At 37.8% G+C, this 25,405-nt stretch overlaps 1 protein-coding gene across 1 annotated transcript in view; it reads right to left on the reverse strand.

Moving 5' to 3' along the window:
- VWA3B (von Willebrand factor A domain containing 3B) overlaps positions 1–15,582 on the reverse strand; it is a gene marked incomplete at both ends in the record, with an annotated part of 90,771 nt that extends 75,189 nt beyond the window's left edge. Inside the window, 7 exons of the mRNA XM_083362560.1 lie at positions 3,660–3,772; positions 5,341–5,510; positions 8,784–8,943; positions 10,288–10,538; positions 12,694–12,788; positions 13,006–13,224; positions 15,516–15,582. Of these exons, the coding sequence (XP_083218686.1) occupies positions 3,660–3,772; positions 5,341–5,510; positions 8,784–8,943; positions 10,288–10,538; positions 12,694–12,788; positions 13,006–13,224; positions 15,516–15,582 (1,075 nt within the window). The remainder of the gene's footprint in view (positions 1–3,659; positions 3,773–5,340; positions 5,511–8,783; positions 8,944–10,287; positions 10,539–12,693; positions 12,789–13,005; positions 13,225–15,515) is intronic.
- Positions 15,583–25,405: the final 9,823 nt, after the last annotated feature.

Genomic DNA, 25,405 nt, shown 5'->3' on the forward strand with positions numbered 1-25,405 from the left:
TCTTTAAATATTTTTCCCTTTTTGGTTCTTTTAATTATGCCAACTACCAAGAGAGATTTGAGAATTGGGCAGCCTTACAAATCTAATACAGATAGTCCTCGACTTACAACCACAATTGAGCCCAAATTTTCTGTTGCTAAGCAAGTTAAATTAATTTTGCCCCATTTTATGACCTTTATTGCCACAGTTGTTAAGTGAATCACTGCGGTTGTTAAGTTAGTAACATGGTTGTTAAGTGAATCTGGCTTCCCCATTGACTTTGCTTGTCAGAAGGTTGAAAAGTTGATCACATGACCCTGGCACACTGCGACCGTCATAAATATGAACCAGTTGCCAGTTGTCTGAATTTTAATCACATGAACACGGGGATGCTGCAACAATCCTAAGTGTGAAAAACAGTCATAAGTCACTTTTTCAGTGCTATTTTATTGTTGAATGTTCAGTAAATGAACTGTTGTTAATCGAGGACTGCTTGTAAATCAATCAGGGGAGCATTCATCTTTTCTAGCTTAGGCACTGCCATTGCATGTTCGAATTGTCGTATCATCCCACCCACCCACACTTCTTAGGGCCTTTCCCCATTGCTGCTAACAATCCATCAATGAGCCATGGGGAAACCATAATGGCACAAAATTTGCTATCTCCACTTCCAGATCTTTTGCAGCTTCTATTGTATCTGTTTCAAGACTTTATCAAAAACTTACAAAGCAAATTTCATGCTTAGAACCATTAAGGAGCCAAAAATAAAGCACCATAGTTCCCTGATGTATCTGTAATAAAACCTCTAGTGCCAATACCCCCAAAAAATGATATTGTAGAGATGGAAATGTTACAAGAATGGATAAGCAAAATAATTAGCAAATAAAGCAGCTTTTCTTCATACGAGAAGTTCCAACATCAAGGCAGGAGCCTGAAAAAAGATCCCTGTAAATAGATCCCCTGTTAAAGTTAATAGGATTCTTAAATCAGCTGTAATTTTTATTCAGGATCCTTGGACAACTCAAAAAAAAAAGAGCTGCTGCTGAATTTTAGAAAAGTATTGTGTTTGCAGAAGTTCCAGATCACTTCTTCTGAAAAAAAATTGAAAAACGTGCAATCTTAATGCATTTGCCTCAGCTGTTGTTAAATAAGTGGCATTTGCAAATTATCTGTGTGAAATCACAGAATTGCTTAGTTCTGTTCACTCTGGATAGGTTTTTTTTAATTAACATACCCAATTTGGAAAGCAATTCTTTCCTCTTCTGGAAACTTCTACACATTCACTTAAAACAGACTTAGAAAATATACAAATGATCTCTATTTTGAAACAGGTGATCTTCCCCACTTCACTTTCTCAGAAAAAAATATTAATTTCACTCTTCCCTAAAACACAGGAAATAGGGGGTGTTTTGCTGAAATAACATCTTTTTTTCTTCCCATAAAGCAAAGTAAACAGTGAATTTCTTTAGAAGTTATAAAATATTCCTTTACATTATGATTTAGCATTTTAGATGTGTCTTGTTTATGACACTATATTTTATAAAATGTCCCACATCAGAAGTATCAGGGAGCATAACTTGCTGCAATTTAATTTTTATTTCTCCCTTGCAAAGTACCAGTAAGTATGAAAGCAGACCTATGATGATTTCAAAATATACACAGCAGTAGCTCAATCAAGACAGGTTTCTCTACATTTCATAAGTTAAAACTGTGGCCGCATCAATTTTGAGCTCAATTGTGGTAGTAAGTCAAGGACTACCTGTATATTGTGTGAATCAGTGGGTGCTTAAACTGTCACATTCCATGTACTGAGTGCATACACATTGTAGATACATACATATAAATCTGGAAAGTTTCTGCTATTAGATTCACTGAGCAAAGGAGTCCATAAGGAACTTAAAGGCTAATTCAACCTACGACCAGAATGGAGCCCAAAGTTTCTGTTCTTAGTGAGACATGCCCTATTTTTAAGTGAGTTTTGCTCTATTTTACGACCTTTCTTGCCACAGCTGTTAAGTGAATCACTGCAGTTGATAACTTAGTAACCCAGTTGTTAAGTGAACCTGGTTTCCTTATTGACTTCGCTTGTCAGAAGGTCACAAAAGGTGATCACATGACCTTGGGACACAGCAACAGTCATAACGGTAAATATGAACCAGTTGCCAAGAATTTGAATTTTGATCAGATGATTATGGAGATGCCACAAAGCTCATAACTGTGAAAAATGGTCATAAGTCACTTTTTTTTGAGTGTCGTTGTAACTTTGGTCACTAAATGAACTATTGTAAGTTAAGGACTACCTGTACCTACCACATGCCCATAACAAGAGCAATGTATTAAGGCATTCAGAGTCTGTCCTGTTGAATAAGAAGCAGCTGCTTAATTTGTTTCCTTATAATCACACATCTTTATAGTCTTAGGGGGGAAAAACCAAACATTTTGGTATGGACTGACATTTGTCTTCAACACTGAGTTAACTGAAAGCTCACACCCACTCAGCATTTTCCCCAGTTCTCTCTTTTTGACTCTTGTGTGGTTTTGCTCAGAGTACTTTCACAGATAACATTTGCATCACTCCCAGATTAGCTCCATCAGGTCCTGTACCTCATCTAAGTTAGGAAACTGAGCCAATTCTGATTTTTTTTTCTGGTTCAACTGTGGTGCATCAGAACTTGCTTCAACTTTCCAGCTGAAATGCTGGAATTCCATAGAATTTGGAATGACCCGATTTCCCATTAACAAGAACATGTCTTCTGGACTCTCCACCCCAGACTCCCATTTTTTAGCATTTTTTTCTTAACTGAGCAGGGAGCAAGGAGCAGTTTGTCAGCTTCCCCACATTTTTAAAAAATAAATGTAACAAAGGAAATAGGGTCTTGCTCCTCTCCAATTGGTTAAGTAGCATCATTTCAAAGCCTCTCATATTATGGAAAAATATAGGTAAGATTTAAACTGTTCAAGAGTTTGGTGCATGAAGACAAGATCATATGGTAGAGATCTCAATCTTCCCCAGTATTTCTGATTCCTTCTCTTTTCCCAATTATTTCATCAAAAGTTCATCTATTTTTCTGATCAAGTTCTCAATGAAATTTGATATCCTTCTTTGAATCTGAAATGTACTAGTGATTCATTTTCCCATTAAATATCCTGCTTCACTGCATGACATTCTTAATATCATCAATCTATCACCATTTCACTTAAGAGGATTCATCAAGCCCAGGTTATGAGCTGAATTCTACTTATTGTGAATAAGAACATGGCTAAAGAGTCAAAAAGGTGTGATCTATTAACAGTGTGTTCAGCCCTTGCTTATAATACTTATCAATACTCTCTACATTTGGTAATAAATGCCTATAAAATAACATAGGTTGCAAGTGTACATGAGCAAACAACTAAAGCAAGTAAGTGACCAGTACTTCTAGGTCGTTTTAGACACAAATATAACAGGACTTTGTATCAAATCTGGTTTCAGCACAAAAACTGACTTGGATAACCTGCATCTAGAAGACAGAAGAATATGGCCTTGAAAATTTTGGAGGATCTTTCAATAGCTTTTAATACAATGGCTTTAGCATTAGCTCAAACAAGCTGTAAGATGGACAAATTGTGTTTTCATAGTTCTTGGTGATAATTCTATTTAGGACAGGGGTGTCAAACTGCATTATTTTGTTTACTTTTACCTAAAGGGAGTCTTCCTTTCAGCCTTCTTGAATTCAGGGCAGCTTTCTCATTCTTACTGAGTGAAGGGCCCATCACAAGCACTTCATCAGTCCTTTCAGCAAATGCATGAAACCTAAAGTGTAAAGCATATTAATTTGTAATCATAGGATATAAATTTACATCTGGAATCACAGTGTGACCTCCCTTAGGAGGAAAAATATTAAAAATAAAACAGTACTGTACCATTCTGGATGATGTTGGATCTTTACTTCTCCCACCCTGCCTACCTCGCATAGTTCTTATAATAGAGGGGACAGAGAACAATCTCTGCCAATTTAAGCTCCTTGGGAAGATAGAAATATAATTTAAATTCCAAAACAGCTGGTAAACAGACATGGGCAATATGATACTCTCATGACTTTATCAGCTAGTTAATAAAATCTATTCTGGAACATCATTTAGAAGAGGGTGCCAAAACAGAAGTCATTCAAGAAGTCAAGTTATATAACTGTTTTCTACATTATTCATTTTTTTTACCATGTGCTCGTTAATCAGGGCATTTGTCATAGTATTAAACAGAAAATTTATCAATTTTTTTAAAAGAACCATAGCTAGTTCATTGACATCAACTTTCTAACTGTAGAACACGGGTGTCAAACTCGCCACATCACGTGACGTATCGCGACGTATCGCGACTCTTTTTCAATTGCTGGCAATGGAGTGGGCACGGCTTCGGTATGATGAAACCGGCAGTTTGGCACCCCTGCTGTAGAACTACACATTCAATCAGCTGTTACATTTCTTCATTAGACAACAGATTTACAATCATTTTTTTTATTAGCCCCGACACTACTGGCCTTCCAGAGATCTTTCAAGAAGTGAGTTTCAAACCAGGCTTGGGGATTCCTTGAAAACAAGGTCACTAGACAGCTTTATGAGATATGAGTTTTAAAACTCCTATATATAGTATGTGATTATTTTTAATAGTTATTTTAAAATCTGCCTTTCTTGGGTTTCTTTCATGGTACACTGTCCAGAGTTACATACTAAAATGGGTAGCTATATAAATTTAATAAATAACTTATTTTTTTCCAGTACATCAGTGTTCCTGGCCATCATGCCTTGAAAATCTAGAAAGTGCAGATCAGCACATCCAAAGAACTGATTGGAAAAGATATTCTAAGTGTTTTTATCTAGAAAGATAATAGATATGCCCTCAGAGCACCAGAGAGATACAACCCTTACAATTATTCCAATATGCTTAGTTATTGCTTCAATAGAAAGGTAAATAAAGATTCAGCCTTCACCATTGTTGCCTCTTGGAAATAACTACCAAGCCATTCCTTGCCATAATTATTTTTTATCTATGGCTGGTTTCACATATCATGCTAAGGCTAAGCCATCATGAGGTTTGTTTGATGTTAGCTTAATGCAGTATATGGACTTAGTCAATTGCTTGCAATTTGTATTCTCTTTAGACAGTAAATATGATAGGAGATAGGAGAAATGAGTGATACACCAAAGATTTGCATAGTCCAGATTTCTCCAACATGGATATATGTTAGACTTCATCATCCCAAAATAACATGAAGAATGTGGTCTAATCTAGCCAGAAAGCATCAGTGTAAGCAACTACAGAAGGACCTATTATCATAGGGGTATATAGAGCTAACATTGTTAGATATCCCATTTACTTCATACCTGCCAGTGGTTAGCTGACTCAGATCCTTTAAGAAAGCAACTGTTTCTTCTTCTCTAGCATTGAAAGATATGGTATGGATTGGACATGGTCCTCTTGAGATCTTCTGTGTGAGCAAGTGCTTTGCGCATTCTGGTATATCACCCACAACAAAATAGTATACAGCTTCTATCTGAAGTGAAGAAGTCATTCAACAAAAACTGTTACAGATCTTCAGGTCAAAGGAAAACATGCTACACATGCACAATAGAACTATACATCCTTTCTATTTTTGATTGACAAAATTGCTAAAATGATAAGAATGCCCCTAGCATGCAGAATACTCAGAGAAAGCTAAGATATACAGCAGTCTTCATATTACCAATATGGACCTTCATGCTCAATTCATATGTGGACTTGTACAGTACACATTTTAAATAGTGTCAAATGTCATCCTTGTTTGTCATCAGGGTCACAATGAAGTTGGATGCCCTGATAAATTTATCACACTTTTCATTTAAAAATGAAAAAAGAAAGTTTATAGTAGTTAAGGAATAGGATTCTGGTGCATCATTATTTGACTAAAAGAAGCAGCTGTGAAAAACTGAAAAACTGCTCTAACTGAAATATGTGGATTGTCTTGTAGCAGAACTATTAATTTTACAACCTGTATCCATATACGGTTCTAGAATACACTTTCTTGAAGGGGGAATTATTGAGGGGGTTGGACATACTACAGCAAACTGCAGGTAAGGGCTCACAGGACTGAATTACTACATCCTAAAACTATGTAATAATTAAAAAATGGGTTCCAGCATTCTGAATTCAGATAACTAGTGAATTGTGTACTGAAACAATACATCCCCAGGACATCTATTCCCAGGAAGAAACAGGCTTAGGAACAAATTGTTTTTGATAGCTAAGATCAGTTTTATGAGGACAAAGTTACGTGGAACAAAGTTAACATTTTTAATGAAAGGATGAAGAATGACCATTCTATGGCCATGTTGCCGCTTATGTGAGCAGTTTGAAGATTTTATTACCTGAAGGAATTAGTATTAACCTAGGTCCGACCAGATTCAGTTGCATAAACTAAGAGCTTCTGATATCTGCATGACATCAATATTACAAAGAAGGACTTCACAAATCATTTGAAGAGACATTTGCCAAGCAACTGAAACATTTCCTTTGAAGTCATTGTTTGAAGCATCAAGGTAGACACTCTGAAGTTTTCAGGCCTTCAGCAGAAGTCCTAGTGAGTGTGTTTCTGGGCATCTATGGAGGTCTAGAGGCTTGAAATGGTTTTTCTGGATATTTGGGAACTGTATCTGTTTCATTGCTGAAGCAGCAAATTCAGAAGGTGAGTTTACTCACTTCACAAAACACCACTTCTGATGTTTTATCAACTGTTTTTCATAAAAGTAGTAGTTTTTTATAAAAATAAAAAATAAAAATTATTATTTCTTATTCCATAAAAAGGATTGTCTTTTCATGATTTCCTCAATTTGGTGCCCTCTAGAAGAGTTTGGTGACAAATTCTATCACCACAGACAATGCAGGAATTGTATGTTATGCCAGGAAGTTTTGCAAGAGTGATTGGGTTCCAAGCTCTAGACACAGTGATAATTTGTCCATATTCTATATCAGAAACCAGTTTCATTGACTGATGTGGAACCCACTGACTATATCAGAAGGGTCGTGTTATATGGCTCTTTTTAAAGAATGTTTCCCCCCAGATACCTGTTGTTCTGTGGTTTGTTTTTTTAAATTGTTTTCATATTGTGTGCCATCAAGGTCACAATGGATGACCTGATGAATTTAATAAATAAATAAATAAAGCTTCCATTTTCCAGAAAGGGGAACTGTTTAAATTTCTCTCTTATGCTGTGTTACCAGAATGATTGACAATATTTGGACTTGCTATGTTTATATTTCTGTAGCAGAAATACAGAAAGCTATTTCCTAATTGAGGTTGTATATACAGTAGTCTTAACAAAAACATTTCCCTTTCTGTAATACAATTTTGTATGACCCTCAGCTTTAATGTAAGTCCTGGCTTTTTTGTGTCAGCAATGTATGGCCTACATATCCATGGAAGGCAAACAGGGGTAAGTAAGAAAACATGAGTTACAATGCTATGATGCAAACACCAGTCCTTGCATACTTGTATGCAATGTTATGGCTCAAATGTATATTTGCATCATGATATTACAATGCAAGCTTTCTGATTTTGGCTTCATTCTGGTTAGGAATGGATGCCAACTTCATTAGATTCACTAGTGCTGAATCTGTAGCCTCCATACTTAACAGGGAACAGGGTTGCTTTCTTTTACTAAGATATGCATTATTAAAGATTTCTGTTTTAACAAATAAGTTCAGAGATCTCTGCTTCAGATATACATAACTACCTTCAAATAATCATATCTTCATTTACTAAGGTATGATCAGCACCAATATTTTTTGCCTGGATATATTGTGTGGCACATTCACACAATTAGATCGAGAAATTTCCAATTGTTTCCGAACAAACCAGTACAGTTTGGCTTTTTTTTTAAGACAATGACTATTGTGCCTCAGTTTGGCAAGCCAAAAGAGGAAATTAAAAAGTTTGTGAACCCTAGTGCATTTTCATTATTACTGCATAAACATGACCTAAAATATGATCTGTTCTCCCTACAATTCCTAAAACAACATAAAGAAAAAGCCAATTAAATATAGAAAATTCAGAAGATTTCACCAACTTTTAAATACCATGTGATGTATTGGGTTTTGTCTTGCTTTGGAATATCATGTGGGGTTAATTGCTGGAAGGTTGCTTAAGCAGGGAAGCTGGCTAACGGCTTCCAGCTCCTCAGACAACCTGGCTCCAGTGCCGCCATTGTCTGCTTCTAGGGCGGCAATAGGTTGCTTCAAACCTATTGGCTGCCACCTAGAGGCCAAGGTATAAACTGCTGCATTCGCAGCCCTGTTTCTCAGTTCAGTTCCTGCAACCAAATAAACAATGATCTTTGCTGAACTCACTCGCCTTGTCTCATCAATCAAGCGACAAACCCAGTATCTAACATACCACTCTATATTTAATTAGACTTAGAAAAATTGATATTCCCATGAAAGGCTGCATGCAGAGAAAAAATGTTTGTGAATATTTCCACCTAACCAAAAGGGATCATTCCAACCAGGGTTATATATTTCAAAGCTCTTTGGTGTCATGGAAATATTTCTCTGCCCCTTGTTTCAAGGGGAATTGAAGGAAAGCTTCTGCCTACAGAACAGGATGCTGTCATATACATCTATTATCGGTAAACTTCAGCCTGCAGAATAACTTGAAAGAAATTCCTTCTAAATAAACCCCAAGCTCTTTTATTAGTACTTGGGCCCTTCATAATTCATTCCTGCAGTACTTGCAGTTAAATCTCAGTGGGGTATCCTTAGTTCTAACTGAACACTTCTGGAAATAGGAGATTACCGTATGATCAAACAATGCCTCCAAGATTGCTTCTGTAGATCCAGTGTGACAAACAGCTGGTAGATATTCCAGCGTCCAGAGCCACTCAATGGCATCTTCTATAGAGTCCTTTGTAACAAAAACAGGTTTCCCTTGCCACTTCACAAGATCCTGAGCCACTCTGCAAAGGAAGTAACTAAAATATTTGGAGGAAATGCTACATTATCCTCTTACAAAGACACACATATACACACACACACACACGTATAGCAGTATGAAATTCTCGAACTCCAGGAAGAATATAAAACAACTGTTTATTGCTAAAATAGTAAAAACCAATAAAAACTATTTACAAACCTAAAACAACCTTAGCTTTCACTGGTCCACTGCCAGCGCCATCAGAGTAAATGCTAGGGGGTGGGGAGTTTGTTTATAAACCTTGTTGACTCAGTGCTCTGCCCATGTAATAGGGCCGCCTGTTCTAACCGTAATTGTCCTAGCTGTCCCGCATCTCCTTGCGTTTGTTCCAGTCCTATTGCTTGCTTTCTTCCTGTTTTTCCTTTCTTTGCCCCTCCTACCTCTGTCAGTCCTACCCTTCGTTGTTGTGCCTCCTCTCCTGCCTTTTCTATCTTCTCAACCCGTCCTCCTTGCGTCCAGCCATGTGATCCCACAGTCATCATAGGATGTGTGTCCTGAGCTGGCGTTTTATATGCCCCTCAATTACCATTCCCCCTTTCCTTCCCTAGTACATCTAGCCATTGTTTATGCCTTCTACCATTCAATCCTGCTGATCTCATCTCCTCCGATTGTTCATCGCACGTGGGTGTGTGCACACACTGTGGTGCCATTCCCCCCTGCCTCGTCCGCATACAATAAACAGCTGTTTTATATTGTTCCTGGAGTTTGAGAATTTCATACTGCTATACAGATATGCCTGGGATCTGTATTTTTATACTTATTAGGGATATATATATATATGTGTGTGTGTGTGTGTGTGTGTGTGTGTGTGTGTGTTTGTGCACACACATACATACACAAACATACACACACATATACATACATATACATATACATATACATATATATTCCTAAGACCAGAAAGCAGAAAGATATTATCTGATGTCTAGACAGACATATGATTGGGGTGCCAAATGTCCAGAACATGTCCTCAGCCGCTCAGATAGAATTGCACAAAGTTGTGACAAAGTTCTACTAGTTCACATGAGCTGGCACCTGTCTCTGAGAAAGCACTGTACAAATGAAGGAGGCAATAATATGACTTTTGGGAGCTGCCTCTACTTCAGCATGTTTTCTTGATCACTTTCCCATCACAAGTTCACCTCTATTATGCCTAATGGACAATAAATAATTCTCATCTCAGAAATAGTTTAAAAATATGCAAAAAATGTGCAATTCTTTTCCTCAGTTATTTATATTGTATATGACTTTCCAAATAACTTGTTGTCATCTAAAATGCAGTGGTAAAAAATTAGCATATCTCACTAATAAAATATAGACAACTCACCGGATTAAGTTAAATTTCTCAATTTGGGCCACTTGCTGCTTTAAGACCATAGAAAGTGCTTCTTGGCAGAGATTGAACTCACTTAAAGAAGCAGTTCCAAAATCCAGAGCAATGGTGATATTCTGTTCTTGTATTACTCCAAAAATCTGACGACTTTCAGAAGTTAACCACTCCATTCTTCGTTTGTACAATTCAATCATTACAGTTAGACTATTTGCAAAATGAAGGAGAAGGCTCTTTTTGGCTGTCAGCTATATTTAAATAAAAAGAGAATACTAAGTTTCAAGGTAATGACTAGAAAACTTGAGAAATGTAGAAACCCTTCCTTCCTTCCTTCCTTCCTTCCTTCCTTCCTTCCTTCCTTCCTTCCTTCCTTCCTTCCTTCCTTCCTTCCAACAGATCAGTAAGGGCTTATTATAATCTATGTTTACTGAAGACATATTAAACTGAGTTTTCCAATAAGAAGCCAAATTGGACATACCCTTCTGCAAAAAATATTTAACCATGTTGCCCTGAACAAGAAAATATTATTCATGAGCAGTGTGGGCAATAAGATGTGGAAATATTTAGAATTATAATGCCCTTTAACTTACATGCATCTACTGCCCAATCATATTTGGACATAGATCAAAAATGACCAAAGGGTGTTTGTTTTTGTGACAATATTTCAAAAGTATTTTCCAGCACAGTCATTCTTTGAATTTCTTTAATTGAAAGAGGAACTGCTGATTTAGAATAGAATCTGGGACAGTAATATCTGCTGAATAATTGTACACAGGATCTAACTAATGCTGGTCAGAATGCTGCTAAAGAGGAATTGGCAACACTAATTGTTGTCTTACCATCATCCATATCGATTAGTGTAATGCACTGTACATTGGACTGTTAATAAAGAATATATGGAAAGTGCAATTGGTTCAAAATGCAGGAGCCCCCATACTTTTGGGCTCCTAGCATTGGGAGCATATAGCATTGGTTTTGTGGATCCAGCATTAGTTTCCGATTGGTCTCCAGGTCCAATTTAAGATACTGGTTTTGACTTAAAAAGTATTTGACACCCAGATGCTTTCAGGATCACCTTCAGATCCATCTTCAGTCAACCAAATTAGATCTAGTAGGAAAAAAAATGCTACCAATTCCAGTTTCAGGAACTTGGGGACAAAGGGAGGTTAAAGCAAGAAGATGCTGATCTTAAAGACCAAGCTATTTTGGAGAACTTTCCCCAATTTGATCTGATATTACCTTATTTTTATTTTCTTTGTATTTCTGAAGCATTTTTATTATTAATTTAGATTTGATTATGGCCATCATTTTGATTCCTAGCAATCATATAAATAGATTTTCTCCATGGTGCTCTGTTCCTAATTTGATCTTCTTGGTCTTCCAACAGTGTACTCATCACCGCTATAACAGAGTCCATCCATATTGTTGCTGATCAACCTTTTATTCTCTTTTGTTCCACCTTTCCTAGCATTACAGCCTTGTCCAAACAGTTAAGTCTCCACATAATATGTCATATTCAAGATAATTTAAGCCTGGTCATTTGAGTTTCAAGGGAGAACTGAGTTGATTTGTTCAATGATCCACTAGTTTGTTTTCTTGGCTGTTACAGTATTCTTAGAATCTTCAATACCAAAGTGTAGAAGTATCAATACTCTTCCTAGCCTGCTTTATCAAAGTGCAACTTTCAATTCCATAGAGTGTCACAAGAAATACCATGGCTTGCACAATTCTGATCTTTGTAAGTATAGACACATCATGGCATTAGAATATCTATTCCAAGACCTTCATGGCTGCTTTACCAATTGTCAATCTGTAGTATATTTCTTGACTGCTTGTTTCTTTGCTACTGATGGTTGATCCTAAAATGCAAAAGCTATCCATCACTTTGACGTCTTCACTATCAATGCTAAGGCTGTTGTTCAATCTGTGTCATTAGTGTGGTTTTCCTTACAATTTTAGTCCAATTTCTTTCACTTCAGTACTTAAACATTTATTATTAGAGCTTGCAGATCCTTTAAATTTTTGCCTTTCAAGGTAATATCATCAACATAGTACAAATAAAAGTTATCTGAACTGTGATAGCACAGAAATATGTTTAATAAATAATAACATGAATAGATATGTGATATCTCTTATCCAAACATTGGACAGCTTTTGGAGCAGACCAAGAAATTTGGGGAGAATTTGGGAAGCTACATCTTGCTCTTATGCCCTAGAATTTACTCCCTCCTTTAAAAGATAGCTTTTCCAATACCATTATTTAAAGATTCCTCAGATTTGTGCAAGCAGCAAACATGCTTGACACAAGTAAGTTCCACAGCTGACCATTTTATGTGCCTGCACATTTTCTTCAAAAAGGAATGAATTCATTACTCTAATAAAATATAAATGTATCACACTTACATTATAGAGCTTGCCATCAGATATTGCTCTGTACTGATGATACAGACCATCTGCATATCGTGAAGCCACAATTTTTCCCAAGACTGAGACATAATCTACAATATAAATTGTTTTTCATGTATAGTTTACATCATGTGCATTCTTTCTTCATCACAGTCTCTCACAAGTTCATGAAGTAGTAACTCCTACTAAGGCAAGGGTACAAACTCATACACGTTGTTGTTTATTAACAAAAGTGATGTCTAAATATCTAAAAAAGCAACACATTGTAACATAAAAGAGATAGCTTTGCACGTCATATTTTAGAAATACCTTCTTTGTGCTGGAATCCAATTTGGGAAAAAATCTGAGAAAAAGTCATCTTGTTTTTCTTGAGTCCATGAAGTTGAAGCCATTTAGCAGAGGAAATGAGATGCTGTACATCCCATTGGACATCATTTGTCCTTTCTTTTGCTTCTATCGCATTCTTAAAAGCAACAAGTGACTGAGATGTTTTGTGTTCTTTTTTAGACTTTCCATCAACAGTACCTTCTGTAAAGGGAAAGAAACTTATCTATAGCAAAATTATTTAGATGTCCCCTTCTTTCCCTAGGTATTATCTTTTCTTTTTTAAAAGCTATCACTAATAAATTACTCACTGCTAAAAGTAATAATATCTCTGTAATCTGCTATAAGTCCTAGAACTTCCAACCACTATGATTGCTCCATTTCTTCAACATAATGTTTTGCAAATTGCTGTAATTTCTACGCAATTTTATTAAGTAAAACCACTAAATAGCCAACCTGCAAAAACAGAGCAAGAACAAGTAATGTTCTCCCCTACTTCAATGGACTGCATGTGTTGATGCTCCTTTTATTTTTAGACCTTCACAGGGAAGAGAGTGAAAATTCAAATGAAGACTTCTACTGATATCTCTAGGTTCTTTTGAGGGCAGACCTTTCTGGTATACTATGTAGACAAGTGATCTTGGGGAGTGTTTAGCAAGCACTACATCTCTTACCTACAGTAAAAATACAGAGGGAAAGTTACTGCTTTTATTAAGGAGGAAGAGGAAAATGCTGTTCTCCTCTGTGTAGTTCTGACCTCTCTGAGCTCCAGGTCCCTTACCTCCTCAGATAAACTAAGGAAAAGCAGCACAGGGAATTTCTGCCATCAACCAACTAATTAGTCCTTGAGGATAGTCCTTGGGGTGAATAGAGTACATGACGGGTTGCTTTGCCTTCTGGTAAAGCCTTTTGTTCAAAAAGCCAAGCGCTGAGAACAATGGCCCTAAAGAACTACAAGGAATAGCAAAGGACTACCTGGATCTTCAGAGGCCAAAGCACTCTCAGAGAAAGAAAAAGGAAGATAAAAAGCAAGATCACCTGGGAGTTCCTGCAAGTGGCCTGCTTACCAGAGCATCAAGAATGGAAGAACTAGTGAAAACCTTAATCTTTATTACCACTGTTGGAGTGAATGGAATAAGCACTTCTGCCAAGGATATCCTCCAGCCACAAGAGGAAGAGAAATAGTCCTACTGTACTATTATTAATATTACTTATTTACATGGATATCCAAACGTGCAATCCTGAAGAAAAAATAATTCTTTGCTGCACCATTGAGGTAAGACACTGCAATATAATGCTATTTGTAACTTGTCAAGATATACTAGACATGTCTAGTAGGAATTTCAGGAGTAAGCATTTAATAGATACTCACGTTCACTCCAAGCAAGCTGATTACTCATGTTGCAAGTTACCCCAAGGACACAGATTGTTTATTTTGCTTCAGTTCCTCTTAAATAACCAATAAAAACAAATATAATTTATTATATTGACTGCATTTATTCAAGGCTGTCTCAATAAACTTAAACTAGGAACAGTATTTATACATTTAATGATTTCTATTACAATAAATTTAAAGACTTTTTCAACAATAAATGGAAAGACTCCCTCAAATCTAACAAATTTATGATGCCATCAGCTTTCACAAATTATAATCTGCTTTTGCAGACCATAAAAGCTTATGCTGCAATGAATTTTTAATAGTCTTTAAAATGCCACAAGATTCTTAAAGTAGAAGGTAAACACTTAAATTATATCTGTTCTGTGCTAATCACATTGCCTGCCTTTTTGGACCTATTTTCAGGTGGTAGAATTAAGTATGAAAGCTCCAATTCTTGTGGAGGCTAAACAGTTTTGGCTGCCTACAGCAGGGATGCGGTGGCTCAGTGGGTTAGGAGGCTGAGCCTGTCGATCAGAAGGTTGGCAGTTTGGCGGGTCGAATCCCGAGTGCTGCATAACAGAGTGACCGCCTGTTACTCGTCCCAGCTTCTGCCAAGCTAGCAGTTCGAAAGCACGTAAAAATGCAAGCAGAAAAATAGGGACCACTACGGTGGGAAGGTAACAGTGTTGCGTGTGCCTTTGGTGTCCAGTCATGCCAGCCATGGAGACGTCCTTGGACAAGCTCTGGCTCTTCGGCTTTGAAACGGAGATGAGCACCAGCCCCTAGAGTTGGAAATGACCAGCGCGCATGTGCAGGGGAATCTTAACCTGTACCTTTATAGCAGGGATCCCCAACCTCCAGTCCATGGACCAGTACAGGGCTGCGGCATGCCAGCAACCAGGCCACATAAACAAGCAAAGCCCCATCCACAAGATGCAGGCAGTACACAAAACCATGCCCCCTCCAGTCCATGGAAAAACCTGTCTCCATGGAGAAACATTTTCTGCAGACCAGGGCCTGCCACAGAAAAGGTATACTTCCTAGTTCCCATCAGCTGATAATCTTCAAAGGATAGGCTAGGAGCATGCCCACTCTATCAAATCCAGCAAAACCTTACCTCCTACACTTAGCATAGGTATCTTAATCAGTATTTCCTGTTGAGAATGATAGGGATTGAAATCCATCACATCTGGAAAGCACTAGGTTAGGAAAGGCTTATCTAGCTACATGTATTCTTGAAAGGAATGATCAAATCAGTCAGATACGTACTCTCATATAGTTTATAGGTTTGAAAGGTATAAATAAATAATAAAATCTCATACTACCCACAAAGGCAGTAAATATTTAGGGTGAGACTTTAAAAACACATAATACATAACATATACAGGTGAAACTCAAAAAATTAGAATATTGTGCAAAAGTTCATTTATTTCAGTAATGCAACTTAAAAGGGGAAACTAATATATAAGATAGACTCATTACATGCAAAGCAAGATAGTTCAAGCCGTGATTTGTCATAATTGTGATGATTATGGCGTACAGCTCATGAAAACCCCAAATCCACAATCTCAGAAAATTAGAATATTACATGCAATCAATAAAAGAAGGAGTGTACATAGAACAATGTTGGACCTCTGAAAAGTATAAGCATGCATATGTAGTCAGTACTTGGTTTGGGCCCCTTTTGCAGCAATTACTGCCTCAGCGGTGTGGCATGGAAGCTATCAGCCTGTGGCACTGCTGAGGTGTTATGGAAGACCAGGATGCTTCAATAGCAGCCTTCAGCTCTTCTGCATTGTTCGGTCTCATGTCTCTCCTCTTTCTCTTGGCAATGCCCCATAGATTCTCTATGGGGTTCAGGTCAGGCGAGTTTGCTGGCCAATCAAGCATAGTAATCCCACAATCATTGAACCAGGTTTTGGTGCTTTTGGCAGTGTGGGCAGGTGCCAAGTCCTGCTGGAAAATGAAGTCAGCATCCCCATAAAGCTCGTCTGCAGAAGGAAGCATGAAGTGCTCCAAAATCTCCTGGTAGACGGCTGCGTTGACCCTGGACTTAATGAAGCACAGTGGACCAACACCAGCTGATGGCATGGCTCCCCAAATCAACACAGGCTGTGGAAACTTCACACTGGACTTCAAGCATCTTGCAGTGTGTGCCTCTCCATTCTTCCTCCAGACTCTGGGTCCTTGGTTTCCAAATGAGATGCAAAAGGTGCTCTCATCAGAAAACTTTGGACCACTGAGCAACAGATCAGGTCTGTTTTTCTTTAGCCCAGGTAAGACGCTTATGACGTTGTTTGTTGTTCAGGAGCGGCTTGACAAGAGGAATACGACATTTGAAGCCCATGTCCATGATCCGTCTGTGTGTGGTGGCTCTTGATGCACTGACTCCAGCCTCAGTCCACTCCTTGTGAAAGTCCCCAACACTTTTGAATGGCCTTTTCCTGACTATCCTCTCCAGGCTGCGGTCATCCCTGCTGCTTGTGCACCTTTTTCTTCCACACTTTTCCCTTCCACATAACTTTCTATTAATGTGCTTTGATACAGCACTTGGGGAACATCCAACCTCTTTTGCAATTACCTTTTGAGGCTTTCCCTCCTTATGGAGGGTGTCAATGATGGTTTTCTGCACAACTGTCAGGTCAGCAGTCTTCCCCATGATTGTGATTCCTACTGAACCAGACTGAGAGACCATTTAAAGGCTCAGGAACCCTTTGCAGGTGTTATGGCTTAATTAGCTGATTAGAGTGGGAGAATTTGAGCCTAGAATATTGCACCTTTTCACAATATTCTAATTTTCTAAGATTGTGGATTTGGGGTTTTCATGAGCTGTAAGCCATAATCATCACAATTATGATGAACTATCTTGCTTTGCATGTAATGAGTCTATCTCATATATTAGTTTCCCCTTTTAAGTTACATTACTGAAATAAATGAACTTTTGCACGATATTCTAATTTTTCGAGTTTCACCTGTACAATTAGAGATGCTAGCTCTGATCACTGACCAGGTTAGATCCTGGTAGTTCAGTGCAGATGGTATTGATGTTAAGCATCTCAGATGCAAATTTGCATGCAGGAACTTAGCTTTTTGCATGCCAAATGCATATTCTGCCCTATAAGCTAGTACAGGTAGACCACAACTGAGCCTCAAATTTCTGTTGCTAAGTGAGACATTCATTGAGTTGTGTTTTTTTAAATCCCATTTATATCCCGCCCTTCTCCGAAGACTCAGGGCGGCTTACAATCTAAGCACAAACCAATGTGCTTAGCAATAGCCTTCATTCTATGTATATGCCTGCTTATTAGGGCTTTCGGGGGGGGCCCCAGTGGCATTTTTACAAAGTCAGCTTATTGCCCCCAACAATCTGGGTCCTCATTTTACCTACCTCAGAAGGATGGAAGGCTGAGTCAACCTTGAGCCTGGTGGGATGCGAACCTGCACTAATTGCAGGCAGCTGGTGTTACTTAAGGAGGCATTAGTGTTAAATTAGTATCATGGTTGGATTCCCCATTGACTTTGCTTCAGAAGGTTGTAAAAGGTGATCACATGACTCAGGGACACTGCAACCGTCATAAATATGAGTCAGTTGCCATGCAGCTGAATTTTAATCACATGACATCATTATTGCTTGCATGGAAGAACTACCTGAAAAGGAATCTGGTTGAGATTACATAAAACCCTTATAATAAAACACAGGAGATTCTTTCCAACATCTTTTAAAACTCTGGGAGAACGAATTGGGATTTGAAATCATAACAATTTCACAGAGACCTCTTCATATTATTACACATTTGTCTTTAAATTTATTTCATCTAATCATTAAGAATGGATCCTGAACATAAACCATAGGTAGCACTATATATCATTAAAATTACACTATAAACTTGTTACTATTTCAAGACTGTGTTGACAGGGTCGGAGGTCAATTGATATAGATTGCATGTCTGATAGCCATGCCCTTTGGGCAGAACTTCTGTGATAAAGTTATCCAACAATTATTCATGATCAATCTGTGTTGGTTTGGTGCCCAAATTTCCAACTGCAGATACCTGTATATTGATATTAGAAATTGAATTTGTCAACTGCCAGGATAAGTTCCACAAAATTAAATAAATCTTTCATTAGATTAGTGACTTTTGGGGAAAAAATTAACAGAACAAAAAGTTTGGAAAACGTCTGCAAGGAAGAGCCCCATTGTCAGACCTACCAGTTAGACCGACCCACGAGACAATTTTACAGAAAGGCTAAAAATACTTTTACTCAGTTTGGTTATAACAAAATCTTGCAAGTTTGATTGTAGGGTATGTCTTTCTCCTTCTTATACTCATGTGAATTAGGGAGGTGTCGCCCTGAGCTTTTCTACATATTTTCCATTGCTGTGAATGTGAGATATGTTTTTCCTTTGATGTCATTGCTTTGATAACAGAGTTCACATATTTTAGTCAAGATCATCATTCTTATTCTCTAAATCCATTTATTAGCTACACAAATACTGTTTTACTTTAACAGATTATACCCTCTTTTCCCTTTTTGTCTGCACTCCCTGATTTTGCTTTTTTCCATTTTAACCTTTTTCTTATTCTTTATATTTTACACATTTCTGAAATCTAATAAGGTTATAAAAAAAACTTTTAGGAAATGATATCAACAAAATGAACTAAATCAATAAAGAAATTGGTTAGTTCAGATAATTTATCAAATCCAAAAGGCACCCAGTCCAGGCTTTTTTTCAGACTCAACCTTCAGACATCTGTATTCAAACAAATTTTTAGCTCCTTGTAAACTAAAACATTTCCTAACCATTTAATGATCGTGGTTGACTGAGCCATAGTTTGCTAAATCCAAGGCCCTGAGTTTATATAACACTTACTAGTAAACCACAGTTTAGGATGCATATTTTAAAAATCCAACCGCAGGAAAACAGAAGGCAGGGCTGCAGGAGGCATTAAGGTGCCTTTCTCAAAAGACTTGATTAGCCTCTCTACTTGCTTATTGTTCTTATTGGCTCTTATTGGCTTCAGCACAACGTGATTGCGGGGCTCCCTGACAGACTATCCAACATATAGTGAGGGAATGCACTAATAGAAGATACCCAGGAGATTTTAAGGACTTCCTCTGCGTAACAACGGCAGCTACTGACCGGATCTCCAAACTCGACATTAAACTCTGAAATGTTATTTCTGTTTTCCTCTTAGGTTTTATAATTGCTTCTTTTTTAAAAAAATTGTTTTGACTGTTCTAACTTGTAAATATGAAGTGCTTTTAATTCTGTGTGTGACCAGCCATACGCTAAATAAATAAATAAATTGGCTCCATATCAGAATTGGCAGACTTCAGCCCTGGATTACGGCTTCACCAGAAATCCAATCTCAGATTTAAAATAATATTATTTTCAATATTATATCCAAGATCATTCCAAACCTAGGATTTGTTTAAAGTGCCCTACCTAAATTGAGCATTTTAGTAGCCTAAGTGGGAAAATTCATTTTGTTGATAAATGATTGAAATTCAGAAACTCTGGTTGGCTTTCTACTTTCTACTTTTAATCCCTAAATCACTCTGCCTGTCAACTTTTTTATTTTGATCCTTTTTCAATTATATGTCATCTGTCATAGATCCAAATCACAACAGTGAAATAGTCAATACCAGCAGCAACAGTCACCTTGACAACCTTTTAAAATACAGCTGTTGATGGATTGATTAGTTAATACACAAAAAACCCTCAGTATACAGTATGTGTACAATAAAGGGCATGTGCAAACATTTACTCTTTGGCTGTAACACCAAATAATTTGCTTCCTAGCAAAACTCCAAGAAGAGCTGGGTTAACAAGCCACTGTCACAATGTGGGGCTGAGTTGCCAGCAGAGAAATGAGGAATATGCAAACTGCTACCAGCAGTGTTAGCTTGCTATGCAGTATTCCAAGAATTAATCTCTTATCAATAGTGAATGCTAGCTAAACTATTGTTGCATGTGAACATACAGAACAAATAACAATCATACAACATGCTAAGTCATAAGCAAGGCTGTACAAACAACAATTTGTACAAGTAAGAGGACCAGTTATAAGTCATTTTAACACCATCATAACTTTAAACAGTCATTAAATAAATGGTCATAAATCGAGGAAAATGTGTACTAAGAAACAGATTTGAGCAATGAATTAAAACAAATTTGGCTGTATATCGATATATATATATGTGTGTGTGTGTATTTATATATATATATATATATATATATATATATATATATATATATATATATATATATATATATATATATATATATATATATATATGTGTGTGTGTGTGTGTGTGTGTGTGTGTGTATGTTTGTGTGTGTGTGTGTATCTGGAGTCCATTTAAGCGTGAGCTTAAATGGACTCCAGAAGATGGTAGAGGACAGGAAGGCCTGGAGGAACATTGTCCATAGGGTCGAGATGGGTTGGACACGACTTCGCAACTAACAACAACATATGAGTTTAGGCCTATCTTAAGCATGAAAGCAGGCTGGATGACTTTAGGCCTGTCACTTTCAGTCGGCACAACCCACTTTACAGGGTTGTTGAAAATAGGAGGCTGGAGTATTAGGTTTGCTCACCACCTTGAGTTTTATATATATAAAAACCTAATTGGGACTGGAACCTCATCACTAAGTGATTGTTAAGCGAGGAACTCATGTGACCATGACAACTTACAATAGCATTTTTGGCATTTCTGCTGAGGTTGTAAAGTGAAGACCATGCAGTCAAATTTCATTTTATAATTTCTAATCACTTTCGTCTTTTCTTTTAGATCCATTCAATATAATGTTCTTCTATTTACCTATAGTTTTTCTGTTCAGGAAAGAAACTGTTCTACAAACACAAAGTTTTATATTATAAGAGAAGAGTGTTTCAAGTGTTGAAAAGATTGTGAAAATAATGTAGCATTCAGATCCATGTAAATATTGGGTAGAGCACGACTGTCTGCAGTGGAGAGCCCCTTCTTATCCATGGATGATCTCAGTATAATTTAGAATCCTGATATTCCAAGATTCTAAGGAAGTAGCTTTTCCCATTGCTCTTATATACAGCCTACATCTGGACTGCAGATAATTATAAGTTAAAATATATTGCATTTAATAATTTTCTGGGAATCTAGCCAGTTGTGGTTAATTCATGAACCACGTTAAACAAATCATGGCTTAATGCAATATGTCAAAATCAGTATGCTTAAAATATGCAGTTATGACTACTGCTAGTCTCGATTTACAATAGTTCATTTAGTGACTGTTCAAAGTTACAATGGCACTTTGTGACTTATGACTGTTTTTCACACAACTGTTGCTCCTGCTTTCTGGAGCATCTTTCCGGCCCCCCCCATGTGAGGTTGGCTCTAACCCTTTTATCCTTTCTTAAGGGCCTAAAGACCTGGCTCTGTCAGTTGGTCTGTGACCCCAATGGAAGAACAGCAGAGTGGAGGTGGTTGATCAAGTAACAACAGATCCCACCTCCTCTCCATTCTGCCCCACCCTCTCCACTTGTCCTTAGATTTTAGTTTTTGGTTTGAATTTATTTATGTTTTAAAGTAGATTTTTTTAATGACTGTAAGCCACCCAGAGTTACCTTATGATAAGATGGGCAGCCAATCAACTTTTTAAATAAATGACTAGGTAGACAGGTAGACAGCCAGGAAAGATTCTCAGATGTCTGATGCAAAGGCTTTTGTTGTTGCTGTCATCAACACATTAAAATCCTGACAGAATTGCTATATCTTTCAGAAGAAAGTCTATGCAAATTAACATGCGGATTAAAGCCTGGCAAAAGTTTCAAATTTGGATACAAATTTGGATACAAAGACCCAAAGATACAAAGAAGCAAAGGTCCTGTACCTGTAGAATTAGGCTGAGAAAAAATATGTTTTGCAGAAATTGTCTTGTTTACCTACAGCCATTTCAGAAATCGGACAGGAGGAAAAAATGCCTGCGAAGTGTGGTTTGGTATGCCTGCTATTTGTTGCCTACTACATGGATCGGCGAGAAAGTAATGGAGAGCGGACGGAACTATTCATTTTCTTACCTCTAAAAGTCCTTAGCTACATTTCTTGGATTGCCGTAACTTCCAGTGTAGAATGTTTGCATTTTTTCCACAAATCAAAGGATCATACAATCAAAACGTGCGGACCCTAGGAACACTAATTAAGAAAAGCGGATGTTCGCATTAATTTTTGCTATCTATATCAAGATGTTGCTTGACATTCGTAACCCGAAGCCCTTTGGTCATAAAAGGAGGGGAACTCAGTCCCTGGGGTGCATTAACTGGAAACGGATGGTAGAATTAACCGGCCAGCCAGGTCGTCAGCTTTCCACCCATTCTGGGAATCCTCCGTGCAAGGCAGTAAGAGGCTGCTAAGCACCCTTGCGCGGCTTTCCACGGGGCCCCGCCTCACCTGGTTCGGGCTATCAGGCCGCTTCTATCCCATTGTGACGAGCAAACGCGGCGAATTCCAGGGCGCTGCTGCTCTTCGTCCTGCTTAAAGCAGCCGCCCCATTTTCGCTGATCCTGGAGACGGCAAGGTTGCTAAGGCAGGGCCAGCTGGCAGAGGCGGGCGGAGCCTTGTTCCGAAGGATAAAGGTGCGGAGATTTAAGCGCGACTCTTGCCGTTTGCCTTTATCGCTGCGGGGCTTAATCCCGGGCATATCCGTGCAATTTATATAATGCTTTTTCTCCTAAAGAGCAAACTCTTTAACTATGTACCGGTTTCCTGAACTCTGCTTCGATTGTGAAAGAATTGTAAAAGAAAATTGAGCAATATTTTTTGTTTTGTTTTTCTGTGTAGTTTAGTCCAGGAAACAAATTAACACCCAGGTCTCTTCTTGTTTTAGCCACCTGCTTTACTTGGGAAAAAGAGTCTGTGGCTCTAGAGTCAGGATGACCGTGCAAGAACATTCACTGCAATAATCAGAAGTAATCACAAACGATAGCTTCCCATGCAGGCCTTAGAAGTCCTTGTCCTTTGGCTGCAAATGAGGGGGAAAACTGTTTAAAGACACCGTTATTACAAGGGCTCCAGGAAACTGGCTGGAATTGAAGAAAATGTTCAACAGGAGTAGTGAAGGGCTGCTTTTTATAAACAATTCCTGAATGTTCAATAGATTTGCAACACTGCTGGAGGGGGGATCCTCCATTTGAAGACTAAGATCAATTAATGACTATCTGGGTGCTCAGCCCCAACTCACCAAGGGATTTTGAGTCAGTCCCAATTTCTCAGCCTAACTTATCCTGCAAGCTTGTGATGAAGATTGTGAGGCGATGATCCAAAGCATTGACATACTGTAAAAGATGGATAAGGTGATGTGGGAAGTCAGCCCCCCAGAGAAGGAAATATTAAAAGGGCAGAAAAATACATTTCCTCAAAGGATCTTAAAGAGGCAGAAAAGCATGCCCAGTTTTTCTTAATAGACCCAGGTCTCCCTCCCCCAAGCAGAAACCAGCTCTGTAGAAATGCACATGTAAATCCAGGAAGGTTGGAGCTAGAAGATTAAGAAGACAAAGACACCTAAAATCTACATACCCCACTCAAAGTCTAAGACAGGACATAATAGGATTAACTCACAGATGCCAAAGGTCAAAATACGTGACATAGGAAATAGCCTCAAACAGGAACAGGAAACAACTACAAACAAAAGGCTCAAGAGGGTATAAAAACCCACTCCCTACATGTGCTCAGCCCTTTTTTCCTCTTTTCTGGCAGAGCCATCTTTCTGTCTGGCTCTCCTCTTCAATAAACTGCAACTTTCTTTCTAAAGCAGTCGCCATGTTTATTCCTAGCTTGGATTGAACCACAATGAAGACTTCCTTCCAATAGTGAACTACAATGTTGTCTGGAACAGATCAGTCTTTGGTAGGGAGGATAATCTGATCCTCACAGGTGCTTCTTAAAATAGTGTCCTTGTCCTCAAGGACCCTTAGTTCACAAAAGTGGGAAGCTACAAGTAGATTTTCCATAGATCTAATAATTAGAGCAATTCTGGTTGTAGCAAGGTGCCAGTAATTTTCTTGCTATTACCAAGAACAAAAAATGGAACTACCTAGAAATGCTGTTGTTAATATTTATACTATATTTATATAAATTAGCTATCCTATCTGCATGTTTCGTAATAATTTCCCAAGATGCCTTTTTTCTGTAGGAGCAACTTTATCTAATGGGTATAACTTACTTGCTAAGAAATTACTCATATTAAACTATGTCAATATTCTGCTCCATAAGTAACAACCCTGGAGCGAAAAGGGTGACTCTAAATAATTACAGAAACCTTGGAAAATTACACAGAAATAGATTATCTTGCCAGCCTAGCAGTTAATTATTGTACAGTAGAAATAGCAGTACAAAATATAGCTTAGCCCCATTAAAAATACTAGAATGTTGTCACGAGAAAAAAAATATCCAAAATCTGTATTTGAATAATATTGTAATGCTAGGTTTACACAAAGAGTGTGCTAGCTTTTGCATTTCATTAACTTTTCACCAGGCAAGATGGTAAAAGGGATAAGGAAGCTAAGGAGGAAAAATAAAGGTTTGCATTTGAACCTTGCCTATGTTAATCTTAGGGCTTGCCCCCATTATTAGGTAAAGGCTAACCACCTAAACTTTAGCTGGCATGAAATAATGCTGGTATGAAATTTGCTGTCTCTGTTTTACTGCAGAATAGCACTGTCCTGATTTCTGAGTGTACCATTATAAGCAAAATGTTTTGCTTTCCCCTCTGGCTTTATTGACATTCCCTTTCACCATGTCAACAGTCGATGAGCAAGCACCTGCTGATGGAGCAGTGCAGCACAAATGTGGTAGGTTTGATTTCAGGGCTCATCTGAGTTTCTCTAGGCTAGTTTACCTGTCCCTCTTCTTACATACCAGCTGGGCATCCTCCAATTTAAAATAATATGAAAAAAAAGAAAGCAAAGAGAAAATGACAAGGCAAAAATTACTCCAGAGAGGGTGAGGCTGAATTTGCCATGACAC

Source organism: Vipera ursinii, assembly GCF_947247035.1.
Source record: "Vipera ursinii genome assembly, chromosome: 4".
Classification (NCBI taxonomy): domain Eukaryota; kingdom Metazoa; phylum Chordata; class Lepidosauria; order Squamata; family Viperidae; genus Vipera; species Vipera ursinii.